At 40.9% G+C, this 19,464-nt stretch overlaps 1 protein-coding gene across 1 annotated transcript in view; it reads left to right on the top strand.

The window, feature by feature from the left end:
• Positions 1-18,845, top strand: part of fars2 (phenylalanyl-tRNA synthetase 2, mitochondrial) — a 142,865-nt gene extending 124,020 nt beyond the window's left edge. The window contains exon 11 of the mRNA XM_067577818.1: positions 17,189-18,845. Within this exon, the coding sequence (XP_067433919.1) occupies positions 17,189-17,327 (139 nt within the window). The 3' untranslated portion in view covers positions 17,328-18,845. The remainder of the gene's footprint in view (positions 1-17,188) is intronic.
• The last annotated feature ends 619 nt before the right edge of the window (positions 18,846-19,464 follow it).

Raw genomic sequence — 19,464 nt, 5'->3', positions numbered from 1 at the left:
ATCAACATTTCTACAAAACGTAACGTATCAACATTTCTACAAAAGTAGCGTATCAACATTTCTACAAAACGTAACATATCAACATTTCCACAAAACCTAGTGTATCAACATTTCCACAAAATGTATAATTATATATTCAATGTTTCTGTGGTTTGCAGAAATGTTCAATGCCATCGTTGGCGACTGGGTTGCGTATTTATAAACCTCACTGTAGAGATCTGTGCTGCATCCTTCAGAGAGTAAATAACGTGTCAGGATAGTATCTGAAGTTTACTGAGCTCCATAAACGTGTTCCTACCTGCGTGCACACTTTGACCACTGGAGCAGGCGTCTATTATTACACATGTAGTGAAATGTTTGTTTTTATTCTGTTTGGTGTTTTATTACTGAACAGAAACTAAGAAAATGCATAAAAAACACACCAAGAAACTAATATTGACATCTTTGATAAAAATTTAAATAGTTCAGTTTTTCTGTGTAATGTGACTTTATGAATAGAGATTTTATTTATTCTTGTTTGTTTTCTGTTGAGCTACAAATGCACGTAGTTGTTTGTTGTAAATATCAGCCTGAAATGAACATGGACAGTTGTGATAAACATGTAAATAGTTGTGTTTTTCTGTGGAGTTTAGATTTAATTTAGTTTAGTTTTGTTTTTATCCGAAGCCGCAGGCTACAAACATGAACAGTAAACAACACGGTTTGTTTTTGTGGAGGGAAAAAAAAAAAGATTAAAAAATTTAGAAAAATTCAAATTCTGTTTTTACTTCTTTGTCTTATAACTTTTTATGATGTCATGTGACGTCATGTTGTGCAGAAGAAAATGACGTCAGTTATTTGCTTGTAACAGAAGTGAATTTATACAATTTATATAAAGTGAGTTGAAGCACCAGTAACAGGATGAGAATGGCTCAGACCCCAGAGGCAGCTGGTCCAATCTGAGATGTTGTTGTGAGTTTTACACATTTTACTGTGTGTGTGTGTGTGTGTGTGTGTGTGTGTGTGTGTGTGTGTGTGTGTTGCCTACAGCTGCGTGTGTTGTTGTTAAACTTTTATAACTGCCCCCCGGACAAAATACAGCTTGCAGAAAGTCACTTTTTTCAGTTTCTGTTTTCTCTCTGAAAGCTTGTTTAGATTATAAAATTTGAAATCAGAGTTTCATGAAGTCTGAGCTCGTTGAGTTTCTAACAGTCATAAAGTTTATAGTATTATTTATTATTTATTTTCTCTCTGAAGTAGCTGAACAGCACAAGAACTTGATAGAAACTTCCAGAAAGCTTCAGAGCTCAAACGATGGAAAACATCGATGGACATATGAAGCTTCTGTTAGTTTCATGTATCGATGTGAGGAAGGTTACAGTCTCCTCATCATCGCTCCACACAGATCTGATGTTTTCAGCTCTTCGGCGACGTTTAAGCTTCATGATTCATGTACGTCATCATTTATTCAGTCAGGTTGAGTAGCAGGAACGGACGCAATCGCAGAGACCAGCATGCAGAGATCACAGGGTAGATAAAAACCTTTAATCTTGAGGTTAGAAAAGAACAAGCTGAACAAAACAAATGATCCAACAAAGACTCAACTCAAAACCAGACCTTAAATACAGACTACACTAACCAGGGAATGAGGAACAGATGACGAGACACAGGGGCAGGCTGGGAGTGATTGGCTGAGGGAAACAACAAATACAACCTACACCAACCTGTCCAAGAACCACCATGAACCCAAACATGCCAGACCAAACCCACCACCCAAATACAACCAGAAAACCCACCAGAGGGACCACAGAAGTGCAAACCAGTCCACAGGCAGGGTGCGACACAGACAGGAAACACTTTTTTTGTGATATTTTTTTATGCACAAATTGAAAATGTGGACGGAAACGCTGCTTTAATGAGACGAGTCAGTTCTAACAACCTGCTAATCGTGTGTTATTCTCAGAATCAGCTGCAACGATCCAAAGTTTCTTTTCTGTTTCATCTGTGTGCTGGAAGCAGGAAGAAGACGACTGTGTGCAGGCTGAAGGGAAACGTAGTTCAGTCAGAGTTTAGAAAGTTAACACTGTGCTGCGGGCGACTGAAACGGGCACAGATGCCCCTAAAAAACGAAACCTCTCAAAAATTTCATCCTCCCGTTGAAAGGTCAAGTGGAACGTTTAACGAGCAATTAGCGGAGAGGAAAATGCCAGGCGGGCCGTCAGCTAAACAGCCGTCTGAATTATTCACTACGATAACGGAGAGGAAATGGAGCCCATATGCTCCGAGCGGCCAATTGCACGCCGCTAATGTCAAGTGGATTTTTGCATTAGTGAGTGCAAGGAATCCTGGGTAATGACTGCCATGTCCCCCGTGGCGATATTTGATTCTGCATTTCTTCCTCGACGCGTTCGGTGCAAAGTTGAACTGATGCTGGTTTGTAAAGGTCGATGTGCTGCTGATGTTTTTATGTCTTAAAACATCACTGAAGTGAATCATTCACACCACAGTTTAAAGTTTATTTCTTAATTCGACTGTGATATCAGTCTTATGCTGACATTTTCTCATGTAAAAGAGACTTCCTGGTTAAATAAAGGTTCAAATAAGAAGTTTTTAATAGTTTTTGGACAATAACGGAGGTCTACGGCACAGAGGCATCAGATATATCAGGCTCTGATACACACATGATACTTGACTTGTTAGTAGGTTTAATTCTCTTAAATCTCTTAAAAATGAACAGTTTCTTCTATAAGGCTCTTACTGCAGGACATGAATCCTTCTTCTCTGCAGCTCTACCGTCTTCTGTCCTCCACATGTCGTTCTGTTTGTTTATCGTATGAATGACATCATGCACCAGATCAGTTCGGTCAAGACTCGCTTCGGTTTTTTTGAGCCTCTGAAAGCCAGAAGAAGCTAAAAGATTTTAAGGCCAAACTCCTCCAGAGATGCGTCTCTGATCCGGTTCTTTAGCCGAATCTCCGTGTCCGAGCCGACACACGCAGTCATGTGACATCTCTCTCTCTCTCTCTCTCTCTCTCTCTCTCTCTCGCTCCGCTCGCTGTTCAGCAGCAGCTCGTGTGTTTCTCTTCATGATTCACGTCGTCTGTTCGTCTTTTTTTTTTTTTCCTGATACTGTGATTGATGGATCGAGAAAAGCCAGGAAGATGGGAGTGTGTGTGTGTGTGTGTGTGTGTGTGTGTGTGTGTGTGTGAGTCACGGTAAACACTCATCATGTCTCCTGGTGCTCCAGCAGATGGACAGTAGGCGACACACACACACACACACACACACACTGTATATATACAGTATATAGACACACACACACACACACACTGGCAGGCAAAAAGACACACAGACGGTTTGATCAGTGTTAAGATGACATATCAGTTAGTCACCGGCTACAAGGGAGGCAAGAAACAAAGGATGTAAAGGAGGAAAGAAAGAAAGAAGCAGGAAGTAAGGAAAGAATGAGCAGAAGGGACGGAAGTACGAAAAAAGAAACAGGAAGGAAGAGAAGAATGGAGAACGGATGGATGAAAAGGAGGGAAAGATGAAGTAAACGATGGGATGAAGGGAAGAAGAAGCTAACAGGAAGGAAGTAAAGAGGGAAAAAGATTAAAAAAAGGAAACTGGATGTTAGAAGGAAAGAGGAGGAGAAGAGATGGAAGAAGAAAGAAGTAATAGTGGAATAAAAAGTGAGGAGGAAGGAATAAAAATTGGAGGGTAAAAAAAAGGAAGGAAGGAAGTAAAAAGGGGGAAAGATCAAGAGAAGACAAAAGCAAAAGACAGAGATGTGGGAGTAAAAACAGGAAGCAATAAAAGAGGAAAAAGGAGGGATGAAAGGAAACAAGGAAATAATGAGAGATGGAAGAAAAGGAAGTCGACTGAAGGAAGGAAGTAAAATAGAAGAATGGAAGAAGGAAAAAGTCAAAAGAAAGGAAGCACGGAGGTCATAAAGACGAAGAGATGGAAGAAGTAAAGAAAGGATTAAATGCAAAGGAAGTTAAGGATGAAAGAAGAGAAATGACAAGAAAATTAAATCAAACAGGACCGAAGAGTTAAAAAAAACAAAGGAAATGAAAAGAAGGATGTAATAAAGATGGAGAAGTGGAAGAAGAACAAATAATTAGATGGAAAAAAGTGAAGAAGGGATGAACGAAGGGGAAAAGAGGAAGAATTAGAGGTAAAAAGAAATGAAGAGAACAGATAAAGAAGGAGAAGAAATGGAATAAATCACGAGGAAGCAAATAAAAGAGAATAAAAGAAGGATGGACAGTAGAAAAGCAATAAATGTGAATAATAAAACAAAGTAAAAGTTGTAGTAATCTCTGATCATCCTCATGGACCAATCGGGTTCCAGCCTCATGAATAATTAATGAGGCGAGACTGGCTCCTGTCTTATTTAAACATTGATAAGGTGATCAGACTTCAGTGTGTGTGTGTGTGTGTCTATTATTACCTCCTGTGACAGACAGACTTCCCTACTACAGTGACAGTCCTGTTAATAATTCACACTCCTCCTCCTCCTCCTCCCTTCTTCCTCACCTCTTCCTCCCCTTCTCTTCTTTATAACGGAGGGAGGTTGAGGCCGGTCCTCTCTCCGTCTTACATCTTATCAACATTATTTAGTGTCACATCATAAAAGCTTGATGTCAGTCAAATGATCCAGTTTATGCCAACAGGTTGCTGCTCTTCCTTTAATAAATATATAATTATGATGGAAACACATTTGTAGAAAAGGGTGGAGCAAAAAACGTTTGAAACCAGCCAGCAGCAGCTTCACATCTGGAGTCTGAAGCACCTTAAAGAGTCACTGACGGCCGTTAGCTGCTCCGCTAACTGACTCCTGTTCAGAAAGCCTCAACTTCTCTCTACAAACACTGAGTCAGACTTATAGCAGCTTTGATGTCTGCCGTGTGGTTGTTTGATTGACAGCTGTGATTGACAGTCGGCTCCGGGACTCACGCTGAGTCGGACTAATGTCGCAATATTTCACTAAGTTTAATGTTTAATTTAGCTTCGGTCCGAGGCAGCGGGGCGTGTTTCCAGAGCAGGAAAGACAACAACCACTTCAAGCACTTCCAAATTAAAAACCAACATAAAGTGTGTCAGTAAGGTGTTGAACCACCTTCAGTGCTCCTTCTTATTGATCCTACAGTCTCTGAACTCTTCTGGAGGGATGAACACCATTCTTCCAGAAGATTGCAGAAGAAACTGGGTTGAGATCTGGTGACTGTGAAGGTCATAACATGTGATTCACATCACTTTCATACTCATCAAACCATCCAGTGACCCCTCCAGTCCTGTCATCCTGGAAGAGAGACCACTCCCATCAGGATAGACATGTTTCATCAGAGGATAAAGCTGATCACTCACAACAACTTTGTATTGATTAGTAGTGACCCAAGTGGACCCAAACCATGCCAGCAATATACATACATATATATATACATATATATATATACATGGAAGCTGCAACTCTGAGCTTCAAGTACAAACCATCAGGTGTTGTCACATCTCGCTACGTCCATCTTTATATACAGTGAAGTGCTGTGATATTTATACAAAGTTTAGTTTCCAGATTAAACCATCAATTGGGAGGAAGTTAAAGGTCAGAGGTCACCACACACACCCCGACATGGTACTTGATCCGTTTGTATGCAAATGTTTTTTATGTTTTAAATAATGAAAATCTATTCAACTGTTTAGTTATTCATGGGCTTCAGCTGCTGCAACATGTTCAGATTATGTGACTACACAGATTTATAGCAGGAATAAGCACATGTCAGGAAACCGGTGTCAGCTGTAGACAAACCCCAGGTTCAAACCCCCCCCCCCACGACCAGACCCTGACCTCTGACCTCGCCACGGAGGAGTCGCAGAAAAGCGGGGAGACGAGCTCTTTCTCTCGAGGGAGCGGCGGAGTCCTCGTTCACCAGATTGTCGACAGAATCCTGGTGGATTTTCCGGACTAGAGCCAGAGCTCCTCCACAGCCGGCTAACTGCTACAGAGCGGCTCTGACTAATTTATGCAGATGTATTAATAGATCACAGGCAGCTCTCACCAGGCCGCCGTGCTTTCTCTGCTCAGGAAAAAAAAAAAAAAAAGGCCAAATAAACAAGTGAGGGAGAAGAGCTCTGTCTTCACTCCGCAGACTAAAAGGCCGGCTTCAGAAGGAGGCAGTCGTTTGCATATCCGCCTCCCGGATTTGTTTGATTTTGTTTGGCATTTTTTATTTATGCATTTATTTATTTTCTGCCAGAAGAAATCCAACAGTAGACGTCTTCAAATACTATTCCCATATTACATTAATGGAACATCATCATTACGCATTACACTATTAATCAGCCACATTAAAGGAGAAATCCGTCCTAAAACAGCTGTTCTGGTTCCATTTAAAGTCGGGTTTCCTCTTCTTATGGATAGCTGTCAGTCCCCTGAAGATGGAGAGTTTCTCTCCAGAGCCGCCATGTTGCATCAGCGTCTAATCCTATCTGTCCATCCAACCACTTGTTTAATCTGTGACAGTGTGTTGAATTTTATACATTTATTATGTTTTTTTATGTAAAATATGAGTCTGAAAAGTAGCTATAGCTGTAAAATAAGTGTAGTGAAGTAAAAATGTGTACAAGCACCTAAACATTTTACTTAAATACAGTAAATGTAGAGCTTTTCTTCAGATTTATACATGCTTGGGTGCAATTTTCCTTTAAACATCTCAGTCAGTTTATTTTGGAGTCATGTGATCGTCTCCGTCTTTGTCTCTGGCTCAGAGTATTTTCTCTCTATGACACCTGAGCTCATTCATATTCATGACAACAACATTTATTTATATTATCTCATTAATATTGTACGTCTAGTGGCGTTACGTTTCATTCTCTCTGTGTGTTTGTGTGTTTGTGTTTGTGTTTTTCTCCGTCGGCGGTTCAAAGCTTCTCTTCCTTCCTGCCCTCTGGTTTTCCTCTCGTCCTCCGTCACCTCCGTCTGACTGTCCGTACCAATTAGGAAAGATCTAAGTGGTGAGATTAACGAGAGGAGAGAGCCTCCGGTTCACACACATGCACGCACACACACACACGCACACACATCACAGCCACTTAATATAATACTAATTGATTTCGGCTTTTTTTTTTCTTTTTTTTTTTGGACCTTGGAGGTGATGGAGGGAAGAAAGAAAAGAAAGAAAGAAAGAAAGAAGGGGAATGGGATGGGAGGTGCTTTGAAGGAGGAATCAGGCTCATCTCCTCCTCCAGCATCCGCTCAGATAAACAGAGACGGGAGGATGAATATGCACTTATGTAATCTGGAGAAAGAGGGCGAGGGCTGATGGATGAAGAGAGGAAGAGAGGAAGAGAGGGAGGGGGATTAAAGAGGAGACTCAGGTCAGAGAGAGGTGGACGAAAATGATAAAATTAAATCCTATATTCAATTATCTAAATCAAAGCCCTTAGTAATGTTTAAATATCTCAAATCCAGGTTTAATTTGTCTCATTATGTTGAATCAGATAAATAGGCGATGAGCAGAATTAAACTCCACTTTACTTATTTATTAATTTCCTGCTGTGTCTTCGTTTGCTGCTGCTTTATATTTTCACGCCTTTGATCAGTTAAAAATAGTCAAACAGTTTGACAGCTTTGTTTTCTTCTTTTTTAACTTGGTCCTCAATATAATTCCAGCTGGAACTGGAAGAAGAAGATAATGTATTACGTTAATAATAAAAACATAATAACGAATACTCCAAGTACTGTAAATTCATGTTTGATCACAAACTGAAAACATCTGACACACTATCCATATTATAAAGTATAAAGTAGTGTCGACATGATCTTTAGATTGTTAATGTCAATAATTACTTGTGGGGTTCCTCAGGGCTTTATTCTTGGTCCTTTATATTTTTAGTTTAATGAAAGCTAGATGAACTTTTTATTTACTTTTTTTTACATATTATCAGCTTATAAAGTAGTTGTGGCTAACGCAGAGCCATATGATCATCGTTTGGAGTCGTGTTTGTGTCTACAAGTCCGATATTCACTCTCCTCTCAGTGGTTAGCTCTGGTCTGGACTCCACCAGCTCCTGGAGGAAATATCTTACTCTTTAGCTGCTAAATTGTTCACTTTCTTCACCAGCTTGTCCTAGCTGAATCTAACACTGAATCTGCACCAGACAGGAAATGTGCTGCTAAAAAGCTCCATAGAGATGCAGAGTAGATGATAAAAGTTTGTGGGTTTGTCACTATGAGCAAATGATTTAATGATGATGATGTAAACAGACTGAGTGAATAAATGATGACGAACGTGAATCATGTGACTTAAACATCACTGAGGAGCTGAAAACATCAGATCTGTGTGTGAGGAAGCCTGACCATAGTGGCTAAAACAACAATTAACAAGCAGTAAATAATAAGCTATATTGCATTGATGGTGAAAATAGGAACAAATGGTGTGTTCTCACCCACTTTGTCACACTCCCTCTCCCTTAAGATCGTTACTCCCCAGAGGAACAAGACACAAAGTCACTGAAGACATTCATGAGGCCTGAAAACAACATGGCTGAATAAAGGTACAATTTGTTCATCCTTGCATTAGAGTGCTTCCTTCTGCGGCTGCACTGCAAACATGATCAGTCTCAAGCACAAAGTCTTTACCAATGAGGTCATACTTCAAAGTGTCTAAAGCCCCTTTAACTGCTAGAACTCCCTTTTCAACTATGACGTAGAGTCTGTGGCTTATGTACTGCACTGGCATCTGGCTCTTCCATTCTCCATGAGTCCAGAGACCTCTCCAGTCTTGGAACTTTACTTGACTGAAGTAAATGCCCCCAACGGCTGGACATCAGGCCTCTCCGAAATCGCTGAGTTGACAGACAACTCTGCCTTGAGCTCGTTAGAGAGGTTGGAGACAGCTGCTGCACCTTCCACCAGCTGCTGATGCTCCTGCTACACCCCCCTTCTGAAGCTGGGCACACTGGTGCTGAACCCGGTTCCACCGCATCCTGTCACCACGGTTGGACTGCTGCTGCACTGGACATCGCCGAAGACCGGTCAGTTCAGCAAGACCTTCAACTGGCACTTGACAAACTACTGCCCCATGCTGGTCAAGGACATCAGCTGTTTGACGTTTCTTTTTTCCAGTTGGCATTTTCTTCACTGCCTCCTACTGGTCTGGATCCCACCACTGCCACCAAATAAGCTATATTGCATTGATGATGAAAATAGGGACAAATGGTGTGTTTTCACCTACTTTGTCACACTGTGTGTAACATTCCTCTAATTAATACATGAAACTACCAGAAATGTCATATTTCCACTTCTGCTCTTTTAATGACATCATCTCATTGTGCCCTCTTCTTCTGCAATGGTTTAATGGCACCAACTGGAGAATTACCACCAGCAGCTGATTATCTCCTCCTAACAGTTAATGGAAACAAACATTCACAGCATTTTCTTTTGCAGATATTCTGGAAAGTTGTTGTGCAGTTAATAATCTTTATTTAAACAGGAAGGCCACTGAGAACAAACAGGACGTCCTGATTAAAGGACATATAAAAGTATACATCAACAACAAATCATATATAAGAACAATAGAAACAATAAAAGTACATATAAAAACAAAAATGACAGTATCAACAGATTATACAACAAACAGGCCAAAGACATCAACATAAAGGACAGCATCAATTCAAAAACATGTGCACTCACATTGCTCTGTGTCAGTCAAAAGAGATTTGAAATGATAAATGTATAATCTTACAAGCTTCTGCAGATTGTTCCACTTGTGTGGAGAATAGTATTTAAAAGCCAGTTTCCTGTTCTCAGTACTAACATGGTGATTTTAAAGGACCAAATAGTCTTGGGACTATTTGGTCCAGTGTGACATTGATCTGTAGTTAAAAAGACATGTGAGATACTCAGGAAGTTTGCCAAGAAGTGCTTTGTAAATAAATAAAACAGTGCTTTTCTCTTCTCACTGCCAGCGACTGCCACCCAACTTTCCCACATAAAATACAACGATGCGTTCAGTCCCAGTTATGAACCTGAGGGCAGAATGATCGACCGCATCGAGAGGTTTAAGAGTAGAAGCAGGAGAGTGCATTTAAATGACATCACATAGTCCATAACGGATAAAAAGGTTGACTGAACAATTTGCTTTCTATAATTCTGGGTAAGACATGCCTTATTTCTTTAAAAGAATGCCAGTTTTGCTTTCAAGGACTTAGTCAGTTCATTAATGTGTTTCTTGAAGCACAGCTTGTCATCAAGCCAGAAACAAAGGAGGACACTCTTTCAATTGGTGTCTCATTAGGGGTAGTAATATTCATTTCAGTGGAACTGAACTAGAAAACAGCTTACATTTTATTTTTATCAGAGTTTAAAAGTCATTTAAGATTAATTAAAAAATAGCTGTACAGCACAGAAATCAGAAAGCAACTTGGGTAACAGAGGGCGCTGTTGTATAGAGAATAGCATCGTCCGCATACAGGTGAATCGTACGTTTCATTTTCTCATAAGTCATTTATAAAAATTGTGAATAAATGTGGTCTTAACACTCATAAAGCTTGACAGCCACCAGCCACAACAACAACCACTGAGATAATTTGCGGCGAACCAATTACACAACTTCTCATCAGATTCAGTAGATTCAAGGCATTTCGAAAGAATTTGATGGTCGACAGTATTGAAAACCTTAAATAAAGGCACAATCCTGCTTGTTGTCTGATGCACTAGCAACATCATTCAAGACTGTCAGTGCTGCCGTCATAGTACTATGCCTTAGTCTAAATCCTGATTGATACGATTTTAAAATGGACTGTCAAGATAAAAATGTTCTCACCTGATCGGTGAGGGGCGGCTGTGGCAGATCGACGGTTCGATTCCCGGCTCCTCCAGTCCACATGCTGATGTGTCTTTGGGCAAGATACTTTCCTCTGATGGGAAGATTGGGACCTTGCATGGTAGCCCCCTGTACCCATTCAGCGTATGAATGTGATTTGTAGTGTAAAAGCGCTTTGAGTGGTCAGACGACTAGAAAGGTGCTATACAAGTACAGTCCATTTACCATCATTTACCAGCTTCTCTAACACTTTAGCCTGACATGATAGTTTAGAAATTGGATGGTAATTATTTAGCTCATTGGACTGACCCCTTGATGCAAAAGTAGGACATAAGGTCAGTAATGCTTCCTGTTAACACAGTCAGATTAAAAATATAAGTTAAGCATTCAACTAGCAATGAACCTGCTAATAATAAAAGCCTCGACTCTGACCGTTCAGGCCCAGTGGACTTTTTTGGATCAATACAACAAAGAGCTTTAAACACTTCAAGATTCATAAAAGGCTTCAGTGAAAAGGTCTGAGTGCCTAATTTGTTTGCCCAGCAAGGTTCACTATGATCAGAGCCAGCAGGAGGAAATCCAGCAATTTCAAATAAATAACCTAAAGAAATAAAGTGTTCATTGAATACATGACGTATTTTCTTTCCAACTGAGATCGAGATGGAACCATGAACTATTTCACTGGGTAAGGATGAAGAAGGATTATGTGATAATGATTTAATTGTTTTCCTGAAGTTTGCTGAGTTTCCTCAAATTTCAGATTGTGCAGAGACATAAAATGATGATTTGGCATTTTAGTCATAATCGCAGCTCCAGGCGGCTAGTTTCTATGTTTACTTTCAGAAATATGCATGATGTGTCCCCTTTAACCAATCAGACGGCATAGCCTAGATGACATTTCCTTACTGTGCTCAATAATAATTCAGGACACTGATGTTTTTCTAACTGCTGATAGTAGTACGTTGATGCAGGAACCTCAGGACCTCAGGGTTGCATTTCTTCTCTTTGCAGATGATGTAGTTCTATTGGTTTAATCCGGTGCGTGTTTGGGCGGTTGGGATTGTTCTCTTCTGGTTGGGAGCAAGTTGCAGATTTACTGCGAATTTGCTTTTTTAGAATATTTCTTCTACCATCTTACATTTATTTCAATCAAACTGCTTTTGTCACTTTCTTAAAGTCACAGTGAAACAGAAGTTAGAGCGTCTTTAGCTTCTGTGCCGTGACGTATTTCCCAGTGAAACAGAATACGTGGACGGTGTATAATTACAAGAGGAATTTAATCAAATCCTTCAGATCTGATTGGACCGCTAAAAGGTGGGCGTGGCTTAACAAATACAGTGCGATGCTTCACTCATGTTTTTAGATCAAGAGGAGGACGAATGAGAAATTAATAAATCAGATCCACACATCTGCTAACATATCTCTCTGCTAGCTAATACGACCCACAGAGTAGTCTGGTGCGGTTTTATATGATGGGTGCAGTTCGCTAGTCGCCCAGAATCACATTTTATTGGAAACATTTGAGTTCAAGATGAGTCCAACATATGAAAACGTTTTACAGGAGGCGAAAGAACAGGGATAAAAATACGCAAAAAAATCATTTTTGTGTCATATTTGTCACAAGAGATAACTGAGCAATGGACACAGGATTATAACTGGGAAAAAAAACTGGGAATTGTTTGTTTCAATGTGTCTTTAAAAACCAAAGACATCACAAGCTTTTTCAACAAACAAACATAAAAGCTGAATCACTCGCAGGAGGCGTCACAAAAAACCAGAGACAGAGCTGACATTTTAATATTCAGAAGAGCTGCAGATGATGACAAACAGTGTAATCGTCTCTTGTGTTGTATTTTAAAACAGCATCTCAAAGCTAATTCAACCATGTTGCTGCATATGATGCGTGTTGATGCAGCAGTTTTTATGATGTGACGTTGCACTTTTAAAACGTTCGTAACAAACCTCAAAACAAAGCAAAACTCTACTTTTTAAATGAAACCATTATTACTATAATGTAAGCTTTTCTAAAAGTAAAGAGGATGATAAAGTGTAGTGTGTGTGTGTGTGTGTGTGTGTGTGTGTGTGTGTGTGTGTGAAAGAAATAAAAAATACAGCGTAGGGGATTTTCATCTCAAGCAATTAAAATTCTATGAATAGCTCGTTGCACCAATTAAAACAAAAAAATGAAACATACACTTGACAAGTTATTTTCGCTTCTGTCTTACACACTTAAACCAACGCTGTGTGTGTGTGTGTGTCTATAAATATCTGAGTTCTGTAGGTTTTTATCTCCGCCAGGCCTGGAGGAGATCATGTGTTTGGTTGTGTGTGTGTGTTTGTCCAGAGTTAATCTCACTACTGGACCCATCAGACTTTTTGTGCACATTTATGACTGTACGCTGAAGGATCTCTCACGGCTGCAGTGATTCAAAATTGTTAAAAAAAAATCTGTTTTATAAAACGTTTGATACCGTCGTTGACTGCTGACTCGTCATTCCTCTTGCCCCTAAATTCCACCGGGCTCGTGTCCCGGCTCTGACGCGGCTGCCGGAGCTGATCGCGGCCGCTCTAGTCAATGTATCTGATTCCACCGGGCGCGCCGCGGCGATCGTTTTTGGTTTAAAATGAAAAAAGGAAAAAACCATGTGACTTCCATTTTTGGTTTCAAACACAAAAATGAATTGGCTGAATGTCCGCCGACCTGTTCAATATTCAATCCAAAAAGGAAAAACGATAAAACGAATCGGCAAAAAACAAAAACGGGCCGATTGGTTTGATCGGTTTTTCGTTATTTGATTCTGACACCAAAAATGTTTTTTTTGTTTTGAAACAAATAACAGATTTACAGGTTTTTGGTTTTTGAATTACAAATGAATTATGAATTATCCGATGATACCTGGACCCATTAGCCTACCCATGATCCTCAGCGACCGTTGCTATGGTGAAGACGCCAGCGACGATGATACTTGGACCCTCTTTCACTGTTCATATGGACACCTTTAAGACATGCTGGAAAAATTGTGAAACCATCCTTTGAGTCTATGTTATTGCCCTTAATAACAGTTCTTGTGCAGCAGCTTGTGTTTAGAATTTAACATAAAACTAAAAAGTATTATTTTGGCACCAAATCTCAGGTGAAACCTAAAAACACAATGTTCTCCGAGCAGCTTTTTGTTGAGTGTCCTCTCGAACATCTGCAGGGTTTGTCGATTCATATAAACATTAATAAGAAGACGGGAAACAGGAAGCTTGGACGGGGTCAGAGGAGGACAGGAAAATGGCCGACAGCATCGCAGTAAGAACATTTAAAAAAAAAAAAAAAAAGACAAAAAACATGATCGATTTGATGTCAGACTGAGCAGATGGCGGGATGGAGGGAGAGATAAAGGGATGGAGAGGGATTGGCTTCAAAGAGGAGTGTGGGGCGAGAGACAGAGAAAGTGACTGAGAAACAGAGAGAGAGAGAGAGAAGTGGATGAAGATGGACAAGCTTGAAAGAGGAGTGTCTGGTTTCATTCAGATGAGGAGGAAATGTGTGAGGGAGAAGGAGGTGTAGAGACGGAGGAAAGAGATACGAAGATGAGGAGATAAAAAAAAAAAGAGAGAAAGAGATCGATAGACAGAGGGAGGTGAAGATGAGAGGGAACTCCAGCGGCTGCCAACACCCTTGAAAGCATTGTGCTGCCTTCACATAAAGAGGGAAAAACCAGGAGATGTGATACTGTAAAACCCCCGAGGAGAGAGAGAAGAGGAGGCTACTCCTTTTCTCCTCATCTCTCCTCATCTCCACCTGTTCTTTCCCAATCTCTCCTCTTCCTCTATCATCCCTCGTTTTCATGCCGCTCTCGTTTTCTATCGTCTACACTTCTTTTTAAAAGAATAACTGTGTAAATACATGCTGATCTGAGAACAGATGCACTACTAAACCTGAGAGACGCCCTGCAGGAAGATGGAGACTATTGAAAAGTGATCAGACTGATCTTGTCCGGTTGTTAAAGGACACGTTTCCAGCTCTATATTTATATTCTGGGGCTCTACTGGAATATCTTTGCATGATTTCCAGTTAAAAACTCCTTATTTATCTTCTACTGGTCCTTTATGCAGCCCCTCAGTTCAGCCTCTGTCTGAAACAGGCCGTTTTAGCTCCTGTCTCTTTAAGCCCCGCCCTCCTGATGAGCCTACTCTGTTCTGATTGGTCAGCTTTCAGGAAGCTTCCTCCGGCTCCGGAGGCTACGTAAACAAACTATAGTAGCAGGATTTCACTTCTTTTTCTCCTTCTTTACTCCAAATGTCAACTTGTCAAATCCATCCGTACATGTTGGACAACGTGAACGACACATGGAAACACCTTAGCGACCACCTTAACAACCACCTCAGCAACCAAGGCTAAGACAGCTGGAGGAGGAAGTAGAGGTAACTTCGCAAATGAAGCCCTGACTTTTGACTTGCAGGCAGCAGTTCTACATACGTTCACTTCAAATTTTGGAACTTTGACCGTGTTTAACAGGATATAAATAACAGGAAACTGTTTTATTGTGAAAACTACGTACATCCACCAGCATTCTCAGGTCGCAATCCAAAAATATGAGGAGCTACTACATTCAGAAAATATTACAGTGATAAATATAACAAAAAAAAACAGTTTTATAAATGCACTGTTTAGTTTTAAATCTAGTGTATAAGTGTGTGTTTGTAATGGTGAGCTCTTCCTCTGAGCCACAGGGCAGCGGGTCGTCCACTAATCGGAAGATCAGCGGTTCGATCCCCGGCTCCTCCGGTCCGCATGTCCTTGGGCAAGATACTGAACCCCCAGTTGCTCCCAAAGGCTCCTGAAAGCTTTTGTGTGGTCAGAGGGCTTCTATAAATGCAGCTTATTTACCATTTATTTTCTCTCTCTTCTCTCTTTCTGTCTTCAGTTTCTTCCAATCAGTCCATCACTCCTCTGCTTGTATATAAACTGTCAGACAGCGTGTGTGTGTGTGTGTGTGTGTGTGTGTGTATTTATGCATGTATGACACAGAGAACCACAACATCATTTTTCATGCATAATATAACATGTGGATATTTATTCTACATATTCCTGTTTACTTTGCAGCATTGTGTGTGTGTGTGTATGTGTATGTGTGTGTGTGTGTGTGTGTGTGTGCAGAGTTTACAGGTGTCACGGTATCGATCCCCCCCCCCCCCATCCCCTCCAGCTATGTGGGCTGGATAATGGAGACATCAATTATTCAACAGCGACACAGTCTATCACATGAAAAACCATTCACTCTGAGTGTGTGTGTGTGTGTGTGTGTGTGTGTGTGTGTGTGAGTACACAAATATGATGTGTAATTGTGTTTGTGTGTCTATATTCGTTTTCTCTGTAAGACTCAATGGCTGACTCTCTCTCTCGCTCCCTGACATTTCCACCAAATGTACTGATGTTCAATTATTCAGGAGCTGCTGAGAGAGAGAGAGAGAGAGAGAGAGAGAGAGAGAGAGAGAGAGTATACTGTTGTATTTAGTTATTAGTGTTCTGTAAGTCACTTTGTCAATCGGAGGAAGAGGAGGGTGTCAAGAGAGGAAGAGGAGAGGAGGTGGAAAGAGAAAGAGAGAGAGGAATACTGTAAGAGAGTAGGAGGTGAGGATGAGGAAGGGTAGAAGAGAGGAGGAGGGAATGAAGAGGAGAGAGATTAAAAACAGATTGGAAATAGAAGAAGAAGAAGAGAGGAGGAGGAGGTGAAAAGGAGAGGAAGAGGTGGAGTGAGAGGTTGAGGAACAGAAGGGAGAAGGAGGGAAATAGCAGAGGATATTAAAAGGAGGAAGAGGAGGTGGAGAGGAAGAGGGGAGAGAGAGGAGGTGTACAGAAGGAGAAGAAGGGCACACAGAGGAAGAGGAGAAAAGAAGAGGAAGAGGAGGTTAAGGAGGGAAAGAGGAGAGGATTGGAGGAGGAGGAGAGGATGAGGAGGGTGACTGTTCTTCATTGATGGATAAACAGACATGTTTCCTTTAACGCCTGAAATGACATCAGACGGTTTGATGTTTAACTTTGTGCAGAAGAAGAAGCAGCAGAAACTCACCTGCAGAGTTACAGACGCCATCCAGCAGCCGTCACAGTCCTGATGACGTCACTATAAGATGATTGATAAGATCATTTTAACCCAAACCAGGATCTTTCCCTAAACCTGCCCAGAACTCATCCACAGCGCTGTCACACCGTAAAACATCATGCTAACGTAGCAGCATGTTAGCTGCTAGCAGGCGTCTCAGTCTCCTTCTAACCTGATAACGTTCATCCGGTCCAGTCATAACAACCGAAACGAGCGAGATAGATGGAAAATGATGAACTAACAGCATCTCTCTCTCTCTCTCTCTCTCTCTCTCTCTCTCTCTCTCAGGACCGGGAGGCGGAGTCAGTGTTACCGCATCACTTACCGCCACATGGAGCGAACTCTGACCCAGCAAGAGGTTCGACTCATCCACGAGCAGATCGAACGCAGCGCCGAGACCGAGCTGGGCGTGCAGGGCAGATACTGACACGCACACACACACACACACACACATACACACATACACACGCACACACACACACACACACACGCACACACACACACACACACTAGGTACACCTGGCTGAAACTAACGCGGTCTGAAGCCTCATGGGGGTCTGGTTTAGCACTGTGGGAGGGGCTGGGTGATTCTGGAGCCTAATTGGGAACCAGTATGACAATAAAAGGAGAGGAAGCTGCAGGAAGACATTTAGTCCCATTAGGAGTCATGTGAATCAGCTGTAACATGGACGTACAGACAACCATCATACTGATACTGAACGTGATGATTCTCGGGGTTTCTGGAGGTTTATTGGAGATAATGATTGATTTGACTGAGTTATGACTCCGACGCAGCATCTTCACCTCACCTTCACCTCTCTGTGAAACAGCCCTGCAGTCAATCCCACTGTCATGAAGGTTATAGAGTTCAGTTATAGTTCAACCTGTTTTACAGAGTTACTGACTGAACTTAACAGGTCTTTAGGATCCTGGTTATGTGTTGAGTACTGTGACTTTATCCAGGATGCTCAACGTTCTCTGTTGGAAACATTTAGAATAAAATCAGAACCAGGAAACTCGTTTGATTTGATGTAAATGTTTTGGATAAAAACACTTCAGCCTCAAAATAACATTTATAAAAACATTATAGCTTCTATGAGATGTTATTGCAGTGTTGTATCAGACTGCATCAGTTTTATCTCAGTGTACCTAATAAACTGGCAACAGACAGACGGAAGACACACACACACACACACACACACACACACACACACACACACACACACACACACACTCAGAGCTGTTAGGAAGCTTCGTCACGTAGCTGTGAGATTTCGCCGCAGGGGGAAACGTGTTGGATTTAATACAGACGTCACACTCAGCTTTTGATGCTGCTGCCGGCGGTTCACACACACACACACACGCACACACACACACACACCTCTCTCTCTTCTTCAGCCTGAAACATCCAAATTTGACGTGTGTCACCTTTAATTTCTAAAAACATCCTCTGTGTGTGTGTGTGTGTGTGTGTGTGTGTGTGTGTGTGTGTCAGGTCGGCGGTCACACACACACACACACACACACCGGCTTTGTGACGCTTCAAACCGACGTGACGCGTCAGCGCTGACAAAGACTGAGATTTCCTGACGTCAGCAGCTGAGCTGAGATGATAATACAGCTGCAGGAAGTTCTCACTGTGTTTGTCCTGCAGTCAAACAGCAGCTTTATATTTTTACATTTATTAAACTGATATCGCTGCCCTGGATGATGATGATGATGACGATGATGATGATGATGATGATGTTGTTGTTGTTACACACATCAGAGCGACTCTGTGGAGCTTCAGCACAACACCTACAATCATAAAAATGTATTTTTTTCAGAAATAAAAGTTTCTTTTCTTCATTATTTGGAAAACGAAGCGTCTGTAGCTTCTACTGACGATGTGATTTATGTGTTTTAGTTCTTCAGATGAAAACATTAAAACTGTTTGGTCACATGGTTTCTTCCTCTGTGTTGTTATTTACTCCTCAAGATCTTTACATGAAGAGATACAGCAGCTGTTTACATGGTTGGTATTAAAGATAAACTTTATTGATCAACAAGTTTTGCTGCTGATTCTTTAATAAGATGTTTTTTCCAACATGGAACCTTTTTTAAAACCAGTAAATAAATATGAATATATTTGGGATTATAAGCTCCATTACAGGTGTTTGCTTTCATGGTTTTATGTTTTCTATTCTGTACAGTAAACTATAATATTTAATATGATATCTGCTGCGACAGGAAGCAAGAACAACAGCAGAACTTCAGAGGTCAGATGCAAAATACCACAGAAGAAGAAGCAAATGTGTTCTAATGATGAGGAGAAGAAGAAGAAGAAGGTCTGTTTGTCTCATCATCAGGAAACACTTTAAAAAGCTCTTGAAATGAAATAAATATATATTATAATACCTTTGAACTATGCACATATTTGTTGAAAATTTGAGAAAAATCAATAATCTGAAAGTGTTTTAGAGGCAGAATAATAAACTGTAAATAGATTCTGAGTTGCAGATGGAAGAAGCTCAGTCGGATCACTACGGTGTCGCCTCACAAACACACATATAACATTAACACTG

This window comes from Thunnus thynnus, chromosome 21 (genome assembly GCF_963924715.1).
Source record: "Thunnus thynnus chromosome 21, fThuThy2.1, whole genome shotgun sequence".
Classification (NCBI taxonomy): Eukaryota; Metazoa; Chordata; class Actinopteri; order Scombriformes; family Scombridae; genus Thunnus; species Thunnus thynnus.
This window is presented reverse-complemented; position numbering and strand designations above follow the sequence as displayed.